This window comes from Tyto alba, unplaced genomic scaffold (genome assembly GCF_018691265.1).
Source record: "Tyto alba isolate M040663 unplaced genomic scaffold, T.alba_DEE_v4.0 Super-Scaffold_2, whole genome shotgun sequence".
NCBI lineage: Eukaryota > Metazoa > Chordata > Aves > Strigiformes > Tytonidae > Tyto > Tyto alba.
In genome coordinates, this window is record NW_024881282.1 from 80217662 (window position 1) to 80235678 (window position 18017).

Below are 18017 nucleotides of genomic sequence, written 5' to 3' on the forward strand. Positions count from 1 at the left end.
TCTCATAGCACACTGAGAGTAGTATTGAGTGTAATTAATCTCAGACAAAAAGGACATCATGGATTGGTAGTGGACAAGTACTCCAGAATAAGTCAGGAGTTGAGATCAGGCAGACTTTAGGACTTATTATGGAATTTTGCCAGGACATAGGGCCTAATGCTGCCAGAAGTGTATAAAGTGCCATGAGACTTCCAGACTTATAAATGGATAGGGACATTGGTATGTTTTTAATGATATTATCAGAAATACAGCAAGTGTAATTTAACAGTAAAAATAATGTCTATGTCATGTAGCTTACATAAAATTGTAAAAAATTTGAAATAATGTGTCTAATTTTTAATTAAATAAAAAAGAATACAAAGGCATGCAATTCAAAAGAATCAGTATGAACACATTTGAACAGTTCCTTAGCTAGGATCCATTTTGGTGGGAGCAATTCAATTTAACTGAGGAACATTACAGCTCATAAAGTTAAATTCACTTTTTTTTTTTTTTTTTTTTTTTAATTGCTCTATCTTATCTTTCTTTAGCAAGATTGCTTTTTTGAATAAATAATAATCCAAGATTATTCAAGGCCATATTGTACATGATTTGCTGACAAATATTTCAGAAAATATAGACTGTCTCCTACTTTAGTTTATTACTTCCTCATTACTTTCCAGAATTTTATGATAAGTATAAATCTTGGTGATTCATATAGTTATGAATAAAAGCATTAAAGTTTATTAGCAACCAGGGTAGCATAGTATTTTTTATTGATGGTGGGAATCAGTACTTAAACTGAACACGTCATTAGGCATTTACCTTCAGAACAGTATTTGCCTGAGAATGGCAGAATGAATAGGAAAAAACAGTGGTATATTTGAAACCTTGTAGAACATGAATTATTTTGTCTTTCCAAGTGTTCACACCTAACTTTCACTGGAGGTGATTTCTCTTCACCTGAATATATGCCAGGGGTCCTTCTCATTGACTTCCCCCAGTTACCCCAGTGAAGATACAGAAAGACCCCACTGAAGTCATAAACCCACGACACTATAAATCTGAGCTACAACACACTTCCCTCTGCTGCAAGGCTGCAGATTTAGGTCACAAGGCAAAAAGTGACTTGATTCTGCTTATTTGCTACAAACCCTATAGATTCCTGCAATCTGTCTTTACCACGAAGATCCTTTCCTCACCTTTCTGGGAGCATTCAGTATACTCGAGTGTAGTTGCAGTTCAAGCACTGGCAATGCCATCCTCTTCTGATCACAGACACATTTTGATTGTCTAGTGTATCTTCCCTCCTACTGTGCTCTTTGAGCTGACATAAGACTCAGGTCACATTTTTATGTGCATTACTCAGTGGGCCCTTGGAGGTTGCATCCCAGTGAGTTAAATGAAAACTGGACTATAAAATATTTCCCCCAGAAATTTAAGCTCTGGTCACGTGTTTCATGTTATTAGTCAGCTCAAAGCCCCTCCAAAAAACTGAATGAATGGCAAATCAATGTGCTGAGTTTTTCTAACACTGTCACAGAAAATCCGCTTAAATATATACTTTATTTTCCCTTTGTTGTCTTTACACATTTTGTCTGACAAAGAAACTCTATGGAAGCCTCATATAAGGGAATTTTATAAGGTAAAGAGGACAATTGAGACTAATAGATGTCTTTAGTGTTGTATTTAAGAAATAAAATGCATCAAAGATATTTTAGTATTCTAGGCAAAGACCATATCAACAGCTATAATGTATTAACTGCTCTTTGGATCAGGTCACCAAAGTCATGGTAATTTCTGGTTTTAAATGGTGTTGCACCTCTCCTTCCACCAATATCTTAGGGCCTGATAAGGTGAATCTCAGCAGCTACGTGTGGCTGTAGTCCTTCAGGAAATAGAGTCTTCAGGGGAAATTTTACGAGTTAGGTATCCAGGAACAAGATGGTGGATGCTCAAGGTGATGGGTTAGACAGCATCTATCCTAATTTCTGAATACCATTGGTACTTAAATAAGTGCACAAAGGCTGTGAAAGCTGGCACCAAGAATTTCCCCTACTAAGGTAATCCCACCCCTCTGAACCTTTACTTCTCTTCTGTGCAGAGCCCAAAGGTCAAGTTCTCAAGAAATCCTAAAGGTGGAAAATTTCTTTCTACTGATAGATCCCTTATGATGGAGTGAAGGAGATATTTTGCAAAAGAAGTATTAAAGAAAAATGAACAAATACAATGTTCCTGTTCATCAATAAATTGTAAAGTGAGCAGCCTTTTCTTCTGCTATTAGGTCAGCACAGAACTCTGACATTTGATTTAGAAGTCCTTCTGGCATGCAGTGAGAAAAACATTTCTGTGTGCCTAAAAAATGGGAAACTGGCTGCTAAATTCCATCTTGAATTACAGTATATGTGTGTGGGGTAAACAATCCACTCATTAGATTAGATATTTTAACACTTACATTACATTTGGAAATGTCCTATTTCTCACTGTATTTCCAGAGAACCTGAATCACAAAATGCCTTTCCCCCCACCAAGTCTCAAACAGAGAAAGCAGTTTGCTACAGATTAAAATGAAATCTCCTTGTTAGTTGGAAAACAAGCAGGATGGACTTAAAAAAGGTGGAAGAAGTTTGCAGGTTGCTTTCTGGATCTCTGTCACAAACAGCATTTTTTGGTTTTATATTGACTGCTAGCCTTATTACCCATTTTTTCATAATTTCTACATATTCAAGTGCTCTTAAAAAGGCGTGACTTAAATTTCAAGGGAATGGTACAGACCCATGAATCAAGACAAGCATATACTTTTTGAGGGCCTTTAGAAATAGGGGATTAACATTAAAAAGGTTGCATCTAGAGCCCTTGCCTTCTTTTTGTGATTAGAAAACTGTTGCCAAAGCAAACTGATGACAATACACTGGTATTATGATGAATATTATTCATTTAGGTCTTTAAAAGACCCACCTATGATCACCAGAAGTTCTGTATTCAAACCCCCCCACCGAGAAGCTGCTTTTCTCCTGTTATTATACCCCCTGTCCATCTCCTTGTCATGATCCCTTACTGCCCTGGCATCTCATCCTACTGTTCCTTCCCAACCTGTCTGAAACAGCCAGTTTGGTTCAGGATACACAATTTTCATGGAAAATAATAACAAAAACCCCCTTGATGTCTGGAGGTATAAAGAAGTTGCTGGTCAACTGGCAGCAACTAAGCAAACTGTTGAGGTCTACAGGGATCAGTGAGAAATCTGCAATAGATGATGTATTGTTTAGGTTTAAACCACATTTACGCTCCTCAGGTAAGCAGTTCAGAATCACTATCTTGGGAAACAGCTACTAAACTGCACTGCAATCTAATGTGATTTAAGAATACTATGTAACACCACAGAAGTTACAATTGAAACAAATATTTTTAATATTAATAATAAAGTATGTGAGCTTAATTCGCTAGTTTATAAGAAATCCACAGACACCCAGAAGTTCTGGATTGTTACTCCATTTCATTCTTGCTTCAAAAACACAGAGTTACCTTTAATTGAACAAACTTCGTGGGATGTAATCAAGCAGTTCTGATTTCATCTTGTATGGAAATCAATGTTTCACACATGTTAAACAAAATCTTCTTGAATGCAAATATTGTAGTGGTCAGTAAAATATCCACATTTTTTACAAAGGAGAAAAATCAAATAAAAAAAAAATATACAAATTTATAGCCAGTAAGTATATTTAGAAACACTGACTGATACGTTTTAAGCAAACTAGTGCTACTGATGCAAATACTTCCTTTTGTGGCTGGTTTGTGCTTAGTATGGGATATTGAAGGAGTTGCAATGACTTAATTACTATGCTAACTAGAAAACTATCCTCCTAACAGATTTCAGGAAACCCTCTACAACAAAGCAAGCTCTGGGTAAAAGTGGACCTGTTCAGATAGTCAAGATGAAGAGTAATTTGCCATTTTTGGCTCTAGAGTACATTATGACTGTACACTACAGCTTTGTGCAGAACTGAGCTGTGGATACAGGAGATACATAGCATGGGACAGTGATTTCAGTAACTTTTTAGTTACAGAAGAGACAGGGCTGAAAAAGCCTTTAGGGAGTGTTTACTTTGCCTCAGCATACTCATCAGCCTGAAAAAAAGGTTTATTTTTCTTGATAGCTTTAAAATTTAAAATGAACGCTGAAAAATAGAGATTTTTAATATAGATTTACTTGTTTCTATTGCCAAGTGTTTTACTTTCAGAATTCAGTGTGGAGCTACTGAAACTTTTTTAAATGGCTCTGACCCTTTTTATCTTGTCTTAAAGTAATTTACTTTCTGGATGTGTCTGAAAATAATTTTTTTAGTTATCTCAAACAAATGTTCACAGAAGGTATTTAACACACACAAGCTCTGAGTAACATTCTGACAAAGTAGATGATGCAGAGTTGGTGAGAAATGGCATTTCTCCCTTCTGCAGACACACTGATACTATTTTGTACCAGAAGGTGAATGACAGTAGCTAACCTGGACAGAAACAGATGAAGATGGAACTTTTGTAAAGCTGCTTCTTTCACATCACTTTTCTCCTGCAGAGATTTTACATGGCATCACACAGAATCATTCAGAACTCTTCAATTTCCATCCCAGATTTTACAAAACCTTAAAAAATACCCTTGGCAAGATTTAAATGCAGTATCTCTGTTTCCTTATAAACATGAGGATATCACAACAGTTTCAGAGAGAAAAAAATATAATAAAATTCTTCTGGAAATAATACAGAAAAACAAGAACTCTTAGGCTCCTTAACCTTCCTCCTGAAAAAATTTGATCAGTCTTTCAACTGGTCCCAGAGTAGTGCTATTTATATGAGAGAAAAAACTAAGATTGGACCTTTGTTATCAGTAACTTGCCTTGAAACTGCTTCCCAGGACAAAAGCTGTGGAGTTCTAAAAGTACATCTTACCAACCACCTCCATATCACAGAGTTCAGTATCACAGTATATATCATAGTAACATTTTTGGAGAAATTTGATTTCCAAGACAACTTTTAAATTTTATCTCACGATGCTGTAGTGGTCAAATTATGTATGCTCAGAATAATGCATGTTTCTCATGAGGATTAATGTGCTCAGATAGGCAGTTTTTTATCTATTTCCAGTGATACTAAGAGCTGTGAAAACTCTAAAATGTCCTTTATCCTGCAATAAAGCTCGTTCATAGAGTGAGTTCTTTGAATAGATTCCTGTAAGACTTGCACCTTGTAAAACCCTCTTTCTCAGCAATAAATGAGGAAGCTCAGTACAACCTAGGCTGTGTAAATCTCAATATATGCTAAAGTAGAGATAGGAAAAAAAGGAAAAATAAAAATAAACAACAGCTTGTATTGTAAGATATTTGAATGTTTACTTCATAAAATCCACATCCTTACTTCATAAAACTTATATTCTATTGTCAAATGTCAGTGAATATTCTCACCAGCAAAAAAGTTTCAAAGGCTGCATGACAGTAGGATATTTCTTTGTATGCTGTCTGAGGAATTAACATGAACAATATAAGGTAATAGGTATCACAAAGAAGCCATGCGATACCTTCTCTTGCATCCACTGGATCTCATGGAAAACAGACTATAATCTCAATCAATCAGTAAAAATTATAACTGATCAAGTGAAGACCTTAAAAGACTTGAAATATATAAACTTCACTAATATAAAGAGGATATGTGATGGTATACTAAGGTGAACTAGATTTCAAAGTCAACAAAATTGAAAAGCAGATTATGGTATTTTTCTTTTTCACTATAATAAATGAAACATTCTAATTATTAGACTGATAACGTCTTGCTGATTTATTCAGTAACTGATCACAGACTATGGGGATTATACAGACCAACTAAAAGTGGGAACAAGTGTCAACAGGATAAAGCAATTCTTTTCCTTAAAATACTAAAACAAGAGGTTGAATTTGGATGGAATAAAGCTGATAAGGTAAAATGGGACTGTTTAATTTATTTGTTTGTAAATAGGAATACCTAATGTATAGATATTTCTGGTTAGCAGATTAACTCCTTTCAGCTATGTTTCAAAAATCAAGACAACCTGCAAAATACTGAATTGCAGACGAATGTTACTCTAACTTCCTCATTAAGTACTGATGACAAATACAGGCTCAACAGCACTTCAGCAGAATGTAGCTGGAATTCGATTAATCCTGTAGTCCCTACATACACTATGAGGAAATATGATTAAATTGTCAAACATTCATAAAACTAAAGGCACAGCTTACTTGACAGCTTACTTGATCTTGGTGTTGACTTGGTGGTCGAGAGTGGGACAACTTCTCTGGCAGTCTTCTGTCAAGGGCATGTCCATTCTCCAAACGAGACTCCCTGGGCTTGTCAAACCAATCTGTTTCTTCACGGCGGAGATGATAGGCTTTGAAAACCAAGGACAGGTCAAATGTTCTGATCCAGTGCTGGGCAAAGGGCAATAATGTGCATTTGTGCATAGCAAACATGCATAGTGCTTACTAACTGGCCATGCAGATAAAGTAAAGATACAGGTGAGACTTGAGACATTGAACTCAGGCATAATTTAGCTTTAATTGATTTAGCAAACTGAGAAGATTCTGTCTATGTCAAAACAATGGATATTAAATACCAGAAGAAACCCACTGCTGAGTGCTATAGCCATATCCTTCTTTCTGGCAGCTCAGAAACACACTGCAGATTTCACACATTTCTAAAATGTTTGATGAAAAAAATTAGTCATGTTAGTTACTTTGCAGTAGGCTAAGAAAAACAAAAACCCAAAACAAAACAAAAAACAAAAGAAACTCCAGAACCCCACCCCTCAAAACCCAACCTCCATTGATTCTCAAACTTCTGAACTGAATATTATTCAAAATATTTTGGAAATAATCTAGAACTACTTAGAAGAAAATTGAGACTTCTTTATGAAATCCGTATAATTCCAAATCAAAGATATGAAGCAATCTATACTCTGTAATTCTAAGCAGAAATCCAGCATATGTTCTCATTTTGAATTCCATCCCGATTTTGCAGTATGAACCTTTGTGCGTGGAAAGTTAGCCAGCATGCTCTTTCTGCAATAATTCTATAAGGTTAATGTTCTTATGTTTGCAACAATATTAAACCTGTATAAAATCTATTGTGCTTGATCCCTTTGGATCAAATAACACCATTTAATTAAAATCAGTTAAGCACATATTTATGCCTACTGATTATTGAGTCAACTGACATAGGTTTCATTCCATTTGGATCAGAATCAGCTCCTATGTGTTTAATAATATTTCCATTATACAACAGAGAGATTTTTATCTACATTGCCCATCAGTGTAAACCAAAACAATATGCAGCTAATTAGAATGTAATGCAAGTTTGAATTTTATGCTTTAATAAGCAAGATAAATTTGGAATTCAAAGAACGACAATATTCGTTTCAGGAAAAACACCAGAAATTGCAATCCTTAAATAAGGTCAGTTGTTGCTATAGTAACAAGAGTGAATGCAATTGTTCCATGACACAGAAGAGAATCTAAAATGAAAGATGGTAGTGTGCATAATCTTCTCTATTTAGTTGTTAAAGTAAACATAATCAAGTTGGTTTAACAAATAACTGGCAAAAAGTTTAATTAAAAAAAAAAAAAAAAGTTTTGTTTTTTCATTCCTATTTTATTATCCTTCTCCAAAAAGAGAAGCCATATGTATGCACAATTTTCAAAAAATAATATTTTTTTATGTGGTAAAAACAACATCCTATAGTTTATTATACGTCTGGACAATTCTTAGTCTTGGTTCAGATATTATGCAGTCCCTTCCTAACAGTGCACAAATTTAATCTAATATGAAATGGTTTGAAAATATTATTTAGGTCAGCATATATGAATTAAAGAGAAACATTATTAAAGTTTGACACTTGTCTGGCTAGTGATTAGTTATTGATTAAATGCTCTCAATAAACCATTATGAGCTAATAAACGCGTCCTTTATGCTTTACACTTTTATGCCAATTGACCAGTGTTGGCATATAGCAGGCTGTTTCATAACTCATCCTCAACAGAACTTCTTACTGAAGCTTACATGGAGAACCTAAAACATTTTTCTGATCTCATATACTTATGTTGACTATTACAACCTGTGTCATTAGCTGAGCAGAAGAAAGAATGATTTATTTTTTCCTCCTGCCTCAGCTGAAATAAGTTATTGATGAATTTTTCCTTTTGAAAAGCTAGCACAGATGTAGAATCCCATACTACAGTTCAGACCAGGCTACTTTTATATCAAATTGTGATGAATGTGTGTATTTTATATGAAATTTAAAAAGTTATGTATGTATGTGTATGAAGACACACACACATGCCACACTCACATGTACATACATACACAAATGGTTTTGGCTAGATTAGTTGGGATTTGTTTCAACCAAAAACCTGAGAACAGCCAAGATGAATCACTGATAGTCTTAGAGGATACATGCTTTTTCCTAAGACTAACAATGTGCAGCCAGATGGCTCCACCTGTAAAAAAAACTTCTGCTGGAGTCAATAAGGTCCCATGCTGTTAATCACACATAGTGTAACAAGGTGAGACTGAACTCCAGGCTGTGGAGTACAACAAATTTATCAGAGAACTAATAGTGATCACTCTGAATTCCACAGATGAAAAATTACAAGGGATCAGCTGTATTAATATCTTGATTTCTTCATATCTCAGTTTTAAACTTCTAAACTCTATGGTAGAATTAACAAATTAACATATAAAAGAAAAGAATAATCTTTTAGGTGAGAAATATACAATTTACATCTTCTCAGCTGAACAACATGGACTATTTACATTTGTAAAATTGAGTACTAGGCTTCAGCATCCTTGAAGATTAGTATCTTCTACACATTTAATAGTTTGTGGAAACTGTGGCAGCTGTGTGGTAAATAAAGAGCTATTTGCTGTATCAGAGCTTTCATGGTACTCAGAACCCCAAGAAAATACCAGATGTTTCAAAAGCTCAGAATGCTATTTATTTTCAATGGGAACCTCTGTTGTGCTCTTTTGACACTAAAGCCACTTTTTTAACCTGTTTGAAGTTTGGAATCCTAGTGTAGGTACTACTTTTAAGCTGAAGCATGGTTTTAAGATTTGTTACAGTATGTAAGTGTACTCAGTATAAAACAGAAGGTTTGGCCTCAAAGTGCTGTTTGTATTCTCTTCTGGTATTTGTTATGAAATGTGATTTATAAAAAACGAACAGAATGTCAAGCACATCTCTCAATCTGAACTGAAGAAAAACAATTTAATACCTTGACTTATATTTGTTTTTAAAAGTCTCTGAAGATGAAAATTCAAGCTTTAGCAGAAGAAGAGTTTTCCTAAGATAGTACTTAAGACTGATTTCTTTTAATGAAATCTCATTAACACCATGCAGCAGTTGTTCTTAAAAAAAAAAAAAGGCAAAAGCAAAGCAAACTCTATTAAAAGGCTGGATGCAACACACCAGAATAGTTGTCCACTATCACAGCACTACAGAGAAAAGTGCAGTCTGGAGAGAAGAAGGCCACAACTTTCTGAAGGACTATAATTGCTTCTTTGGAACATTTTTTACCTTACATCCAAATTATATGAATTATTTTCAATTCAAGTTACTTGTTAATAGAGAGTATATATGAAAATAATACCATAAAATGTTTTGATTTTTCCAAGACTTTACATAAAATGGTGCAAAAATAAGCTATTTTTGAAGAACCAAAAGCTTGGCAGAAATTAGAAAATATTGCTGAAAGGGGAAGTCCTGGTATTCAGGGATATATCAATCTAATAAAGAACATAATAATTGAGTTAGAATACTTCTGAAAGAGTGTAACTAAACAAAGACTAATTTAAAACCAAAACATGTTCAACCTAAAATGTAACATGGATGCCTTGTACAAATATATAAAAGAAACATAATGCACTGTAGTGCTGAAATATAATTCCCTATGACTTGTTTATATGAGGTAGAATAGAACCAAAGAGGCTTGTTTGGGTCCAGTTTGGTTCTTCCTAGTTTTCAGGAGGAAAAGCCCTGTGTCTTTCACAATGTGACCCTAGAATGACCCTTAAAAGTCACAAGTCGAGTTGAGACAAGATAACATCTACTTATTTATGAAGAATTATATGAGTTGTAATTTGCGGAGTTCCTCTCAATTGCCTTCAGATTTAATTATAGGACTCTGTGTGCTAAGAATTTAAGAACAGGGAAAACACAAACTTCTGATAAAAATCAAAAAAGCTGATGATCCTGAACCTCTCCTGAAACACAGACTTTATGAAGGGGTTGTAAATATTTAAGAAATTTGAAAAGAAATTTACAGAACAAACCCCTTCAATATATTGTAGTATCAGGAAGGCAAATAAAGGCAATTTTCTAATGCTTATGAAAGATTCAGCATATGTAAAAATCAATAATGCAATAACGAACACTGAGGTTAATATAAAGCTGAAAAATAAACCATACTACTTCATAATCATGCAAATGTGTCTTTTGAGACAATCATTGCCATTTACAGACAATATAGCGCATGCAAAGTCTCTTTTATTGTGCAGTAAATACACATAAGAAAAAGTTAAGGAAGTGCATACAATTTTGAACATATTAATTTCATTTTCTTTCAAACTGCCTTTATGATTTTTAAACAATTTAGAATATATTAAGTCTGAACTTACTCAAACAAAATTGGTACATAATTTGCAGTTATTTAGTACTCAACATCAGCTTTAACATTTTGCTGTACTTATTCAGAAGAAACATTTTTAATTGCACCATTTATAATACATCAGAAAGGTTCCTTTCGTGAACCTAAGTGAGATAAACTCTTGTGCTTATTTGGCAGACATACTGTATGGGGTGCATATAAAACCAGCTATACTGCATAATTCATCAATAGACATAAAATACGTAAGTTTATTGAAGGATGAGATTGTCTTGAACCATCCAAATGATAAATTATCTTACATCATCACAATTCTGAATGCACAGAAGTCCACATGACAGGATGCTTTCAATAAACCATATGTAGAACGTTATTTTGCTATCACGTTAAGATCTATATGGTTCTAACATACAATATGTACTTAATGGACATACTATTTCTATATAAACACATATCTAAAGTGGTGCATCGGGAGATGGAATTATCAGTTCTTGAATTCTATCATGAAATTTCATGCAAATAAAATTACTAGAGTTTTTTAGAGATTTGGGAGATTATTTCCAAACCTCAACAAAAACTATTGCAAATAAGTTCAATGATTCACAGTCATTGGAGAAGGCTTCACATATAGACTGATGGTAGGGTCTATACTGTATATGGAATATTCTACACAGTATCACTGGAAAAGTAGACATTAACAAATGAAAATGAAAATGCACAAGCAGACCAAAAGGAAAGCAAATCAACAACAGTATAGTGAGCATGCTAAAGTAATTTAACACCATCCAGAAACTGCTTTTAGGGTAAAACAAAAATATAAAATAAATCAAAACAAATCAAACCCTAAAAATGTAGACACACAGAAGATGCACCAAGGAACAGAAAAAAGAACAAGTCTTTGAAGTATAACAAAAATTAGACACATGCATAGAAATGAGGATTTGCGTTGTGATAGTAAGATACCAGTCTGAGGCCTAATTTACCTTCACTGTCTGACATGGCATGCTGGAAGTCATCCATGATGAAGGCTATATCTCGATCATAGCCTCGAGTCCGTGACTCCTCCCTCATATGTTGCTGGACCTCAGGTAATGAATGGCTCGATCCAAACTGGTCCCTGGTATCTGCAGATATTGGTGGCAAGGGTCCAGCTGCTGCTCTTGCCATTCCCATTGGCTGGCCAACGGGACTTAGTGGGCTTTCTTCCTCTGAGTTCTGCGCTACTATTGGGATCCTTCCCCTGCTTTGGCTAATAGGTAGACTGGTGGGTTTAGTTCTTCCAGAAGGTGATGCATGGCTAAAGGAAACATCTAAGGGTTCAGTTTCTTGTGCTTTCAGTCTTAAAGAAGAACTGGAAGAATCCCTTTTCAATGACAAATCAAGCCCATAAACTGAGGAGGGTCTAGATGATGGTCTAGATCTACTACCACTGCTATAAGACTTGTCTGCTTCATCTTGTAATGTGGATCTCATTGTTGGACCTAGTGCAGTCCCAAGGCCTGCTCCAATGGATGAAGCCAGTGCTGGCCCCATATATTTCTGTTGGTCAGTGATGTTTTTTCTAAGGCCAAAAGTGATATCATCTTGAAGAAGCCTTGCCCTAGTAGTAATTCCCCCAAGTGTTGAAGTGCTAGAAGTCATATAGCTTGAATAGTCAGGCTCAAGGTCTCTACTTTCTTGAATAGGTGAAAACTTTGTTAGTTTGGGGTCTATCAAAGCTTTCTTGTGTTTTGACTGCTTCTGGTACAGGAGGGCTGCTGGGAGCTGCTTAGCAGCCTGCTTCTCAAGAGTAAGCCTACCTATGCTATATTTCTCAGATTTCGGAAAATGCCTGTAGCTGCCCTCCGCATGGTAATACTGTGACAGGCCAGCCAGATGATCAAGACTTTCTGCACCTCTACGGAACTCTTGTTTTATCTGGTGTTTCAGAAGTTTGAGCTCATAAGGGTCCTCCATTGGGTCTTCATCAGCTTTAACATAGGAATGTAACCTAGAAGAAGTCTGCAGTGGTGCTAGGAAGTCTGACACTTCTTGTACTCTCCTGGCCTCGCTTGTGCGAAGCAGTCGATCTGTTTTGGTCAGATCTTTCTCGTGGAGGCTAAAACTGGAACCAAGTGCTCCTGTTCCTTTAGTAAGTTCTCCTATATCATCAATCAGCACATAATTTCGGGGTGTATGGTGATGGTCTATATCTGCATAGAATGAATCTGCAGATATGCTTGATATAGGGCTGCTTGCTATGCTGTTTCTCTCATCTAGTCCTATCCTTAAATCCAAGGTAGAGTATTTACTCCCCAGCTGGGAAACTGCATAGTTATTGTCAGTTGAAACTGGTGCTATCATGAGAGGCTGATTGCGAATTACATCATAGTTTGTTGTTATCTTAGGCTCCAAATATAATGTGGTTTGTCTTGGCTTTGGCTGTATTACCATCATCTGTGATGGGAGTTGATATGATGGCTGTTGAGATGATGGAGGTTGAGCCTGTGGAGTAAAGGACATAGTAGCTCCTGTTTGGAAAGCTGCCTGGGTCTGATAGGGTGAAACCTGCTGGTGATACAAAGGCTGCTGTTGTTGGTAATGTGATTGCTGTGTGAACTGAGTAGGTGCTTGAGTTGGCAGGGCAGGAGATGAATACTGATACTGAGCATATGGGCTTGTAGCAGGGGCAAACTGTGTTTCTGGCTGTGTCTGTGGTGGCATAAACTGGTTAAATTCTGTCTGGGGTGCAGTACGTGGTCTTTCCAAGCCGTGCTGAGTTTCTATTCTGGTTGACCTGGTATTATTAACTTCACTGTCTGACATATAATCACGTTCTTCTGCTACTCCTTGGAGATAGGCTCGCTCTCTCTTTTCTCTTTCTTTCAGTAAGGCTTCTTTCCTCCTATTAATGCCCATTTCCAAGTATCTCAGCTTGGCATCTATTTCTTTTTCCTCCTCATCTAGCTCTGCTTGCTTCTTCCTAAGCTTGGCTGATTCACGTTCGACCAGATCCAATTCCCTGTCTATATCCTGAAGAATTTTTGCTCTGGCCATAGTGTTAGTCCTACAAATCCTTCTGCGTGAAACTGACCCCACAGAATTATATGGCGACTGAGGTCCTGCTGTTGCTTCCTCTGGAGGTGGGTTGGGCAGAGTTCTCTTCACCTTCTTTTGAGTGCCTGATGGAGTTATGCTTGAAGAACCTTTTGCCTGCAATAGAAGAAACAAGACTGAATCACTATTCTGGAGGCTTGATTGCAAATTAATCACAAGTTTTTAAAAATTTTTTTCATGGTATGACTTTATATCTTAACTACATACTTTCTCTAGTGGAGAGGAAAGTTTGTGGTGTCTGTGAATAAGCAGCAGGAAACGGCATGAAAAAATGTCATCAGTCTGCTAAAGGTCAGGAAGAAAAGAAATCTAATGTAAAAGAAGGGTGATATTCACTAGAACTTTGTTCAGCCTAGGATTGAAAAGTCTACTTTATGTTCTTGAAATCAAACTAACTGTAATTTAAAAGGTTTTCTTATTATTTCCACATGCTTATAAATGAAGATATACAGTGCATGTGTGTGTGTGTGTAGAATATATATAGACCTATACACCTTCTCTTTATATAACATTTAATAGAAAAAATATAATTATGAATGTATATATCTACATATACATTTATAAATACATGAATAATCTGTACAATCGAATAGAAGTCTCTGAGGCAGATACTGGGCATATAGTATGCAGCTACAAGTTCCACTGAAATCCCGACCCCAAAGCAGAACTTTCTGGTGCCAACGCATTTGGTAAAACAGGTAGTTCTTAGTCTATTTCATAATTTTTGCCTCATCTCTGATGCTACATAATTATTTTCAGGGAAGATTGTTGTGCTCTACAAAAGTGATATGCACCTTTTTCAGTTCATTGAAGACTTTCTTAAATGAAATTTGTTCCAGTTCCAAAGCTGCAGTTTAAAACTTAAAAAAAGTTAAGCAGTATAAAAATATAGGAATCTAGTTCAGTTCAGATGTCCAGACTTCCCCACAGTTAATGGTAGAAGAGTGATTCATCCCGATCTAGCAGAAGTATCTACCTTAGGCTGATGAGTCATTTTTTGGAGGTGCCTATCTCTCTTCATCAACTGTGAAAGTAGGCAATGCAACTGGATAGATACAGTCTAAATTGCACCCTAAATTACTAGGGTTTTTGAAACATTCTTTTTAGTTTTCAAGCAAATTTAGGCTCCCACACAATGTAGATACTTTAAGTGGGACTTGAATGATTTTGAAATTGTACCTTACCTCCCCAATAGCTTCTTACAAATTTTGTCTTAGTAAAGGAAAAGATATTGATCTATATACATACACTAAAAATAATCACCTCGGCCCCGACAGAATGCAACTGTGTTAATAACAAAATGTGGAAATGCTTTAGTACAGTTTAGTAAGGGAAGTAAAATGAATATTAACCAGCTTGACTCTTCTACCTCTGCAGGCAAGGACAGAACTTTTTCAAGCATTAACTGTTATTAATTAAAAATGGAATTTCTTCTGAAATAAATGGTACTTCATTCAGATAAGAAGTCAACAAGATTATTTTTAATTAGAAGTTTATAAAACACTATTTTATCTGTTAATTCTACTATGTCGTCAACAAATTGTAAAAATTTGTAAAAAGTGTTGACCAACCTCTTTTTGCTGCTCCCCTGTTACCTAACCTTAGCAAATCACAATAATCAATACATCATTTGTCACGGATCTTTAAAGAAACTTTCACTACCTTTTCAAGTGCCATTTAAACTCTTTTCATCCTCTTCATCTAAATTCCATCAACTTCTGTGTGTTTCAGATTTCAATAAATGCAATTTAATTTTGTTTTCAGCTTCCCATGGCCATTTCCCAAACCCATGTTGTGCCAACAAATCAAAGAAACTAATTTTCTCTTGCTCAGTGTGTACTTATAATCACAGACAAATTAATCATCTACAGTATGTCTAGTTGACTATTAATTTATATTGTAAATTCAGTGCAATACCACTGTTATTTCCCCCTCCCAAACTGAAATAGCAATCACAGATGGTGAAACAGTCACAGATGGTCACTGGTATTGGGGAAGAGCTATTAATAACATACTCATTAAAAGGTCTATAATACTTTATGGAATTATTATTCTCAGATGACAGTTAAGTTGTTGATGAATAAATCCCAGCATCATCTTATAATGCATTTTATCAGAAAAACCCCATATCTGTTTTTATATCTTTGTCTCCATATAAAGAAACTCAGACTAATAGACTCTACAAGGAAGATGTACCACCTGCTTTTGAAAAAGTATGGATAAATTCTATTTCTCAGATACTATTCTCACAAAAGGCAAGTCTTAATTATTTTTACTTGATATTTACATTGAGGTAAGAAAAAATAAATATACATAGTACTGTGATAAAATATGTGGATTTTTTTCTTCTTCCTGAATATTATCATTATCAGTTATGTTAGCATGCTACCTGGGAACTACGTTAGTAGATTGAAGGGAAGTTAAAGTGAAGTATCTTGGCCCATAACTTGAAAGTAGCTGTTAAATTTAATTTTTGCATTTCCTTTGGATTCTTTAACTAGCAAGGAAAAAAGACAAACTAGAGCTGATATTCCCCAAATTCTAATCTCTTTATCACAAAGAATTGGGAGTGGAAAGAAGTAATGGTACTGTCTAGCTCCATCCCTGTATTTCTGGACCCTGTTACACATTTATGATTTTTTGCTCATTTTAGGTTTAAAGTAACCAAAGGAAAGATGTGGAAGAAAACCTCACGAGACTACTCTGGAGCCAAATAAACATATCAAATACAGACAGACATTCTTAGGCCTTACAATTACTGGTTAAAGTTTATGTTAGATGTCAGTCAGGTGACCATAGCAAGCTGTCTGACTAAGTCATGAAGTTTTCTACCATATTTTATCACATTTCCATCTTCTCCATTCTAACCCATTTCCTTCTAGCTATTTACTATCATCCTCACTAATTTTAAAAAATCGTTCTGTGTTTAGCAAATGATCATTCTAAATGCTGAATACAAACCTCAAGAACTATAAGTAAATTACTCTGCTTCTTGTTTTGCCATGGCAACCTTATAAATGTTACTACTTTATTGCTGACCCTCATATATAGAGAGAATTTCACGCTAATCTGGGACATCTTTTCAGGATGGACGTAACAGTAATCAGATCTGCCTCTGAGGCAAAACTGACTTTGCTAAACTAAGTCCAAAGCTTGTGCTTGAGATAAAGCTACAGATATGTTCTCCCCAATACTACAGGTTAAAGAACTGAGTAAGAAACAATCTTCCCCCTCCCCCACCAATTTTTCAGTTTAACAACATTTTGATAATAAAGATAGGAGAAGAATGCACTTCTCAGTTCAACTCTTGCAGTTCAGTGACAAGATAACATCATAGTGAGGAAGTCAAAACACTGAGCTGAAGGTTGCGTGCAAACAGATTTAGAAAAACCTTCATTTTCTGCCTTGCCAATACACATTAGCCTTGATGTGTTCTATCTCCTGAGTTTTAATTTTTAGAGGTCAACCTTACAAAGGCTTGCGAACCCTGTTGTGTGGTGACTTTGGAATAATTCCTTTTAGATGACCATCTTATTCCTTGTGAATCTTTGTGAAAATACTTTTTTCTACCTATTTTTGTATCCTCCAATTTGATAGCATTACTGACAAGGTCAGCAAGACTCCAAGCCACCACTACAAGAATCAGTCAAACACCAGGAAAGAGTCATACGTTCCACCACTTTTATCTATATTAAAGAGATAGTTTTCTTTGAGGGACTGAACATCTCAGGAGATCTGTGATCAATTTCTACCTCTAAACAGTGTGTTTGATTCTAGTTACTCAATCTTTCTCCTCCTCAACTGAATTTGTTTGAAAATGATATGGTGCTGTTCTTGCATCCTCATCTCTCTCTTCACCTAGACATGCTTGGATATTAGCTTCATTTGCTCAAAGAACTGAGCTTTCACACTTAGGCGTATGACTCAAATATTTCCTGCATATTTTGGCTTTTATTAGCAAATATGCAACCCTCGTTATTCACTGTTGTTTTAAAATTTTCTGTGATCATATCACAAACAGACTTTTGTCTTCCTCAGAGATGACAAAATAGACCGGTATTTGTATATATATTTTTTGGTATAAGTAGGGACAAATCCTGAAAATATTGTATACAATATGGATACATATATGCATATATGCATATGCACAAACCAAATACAATTGTAATGACAGCATCCTTAGAGTTTGTCACCACTAGATTGTTTATGTAATAGACACAGTGATGTCAGACTACCTACAATCTGGGATGCTATGAAAAA

The 18017-nt window shown here is 35.4% G+C and overlaps 1 protein-coding gene across 14 annotated transcripts in view; it reads right to left on the bottom strand.

Moving 5' to 3' along the window:
- PCLO (piccolo presynaptic cytomatrix protein) overlaps positions 1 to 18017 on the bottom strand; it is a 392417-nt gene that overhangs the window by 148437 nt on the left and 225963 nt on the right. For 12 of the 14 annotated variants that reach the window (XM_042791970.1, XM_042791965.1, XM_042791968.1 and 9 more), the window contains exons 7-8: positions 11645 to 13853; positions 6243 to 6391 (exon numbers count right to left, since the gene is read on the bottom strand). In XM_042791970.1, the coding sequence (XP_042647904.1) occupies positions 6243 to 6391; positions 11645 to 13853 (2358 nt within the window). The remainder of the gene's footprint in view (positions 1 to 6242; positions 6392 to 11644; positions 13854 to 18017) is intronic. The other 2 variants (XM_042791966.1, XM_042791964.1) reach the window with 1 other exon arrangement.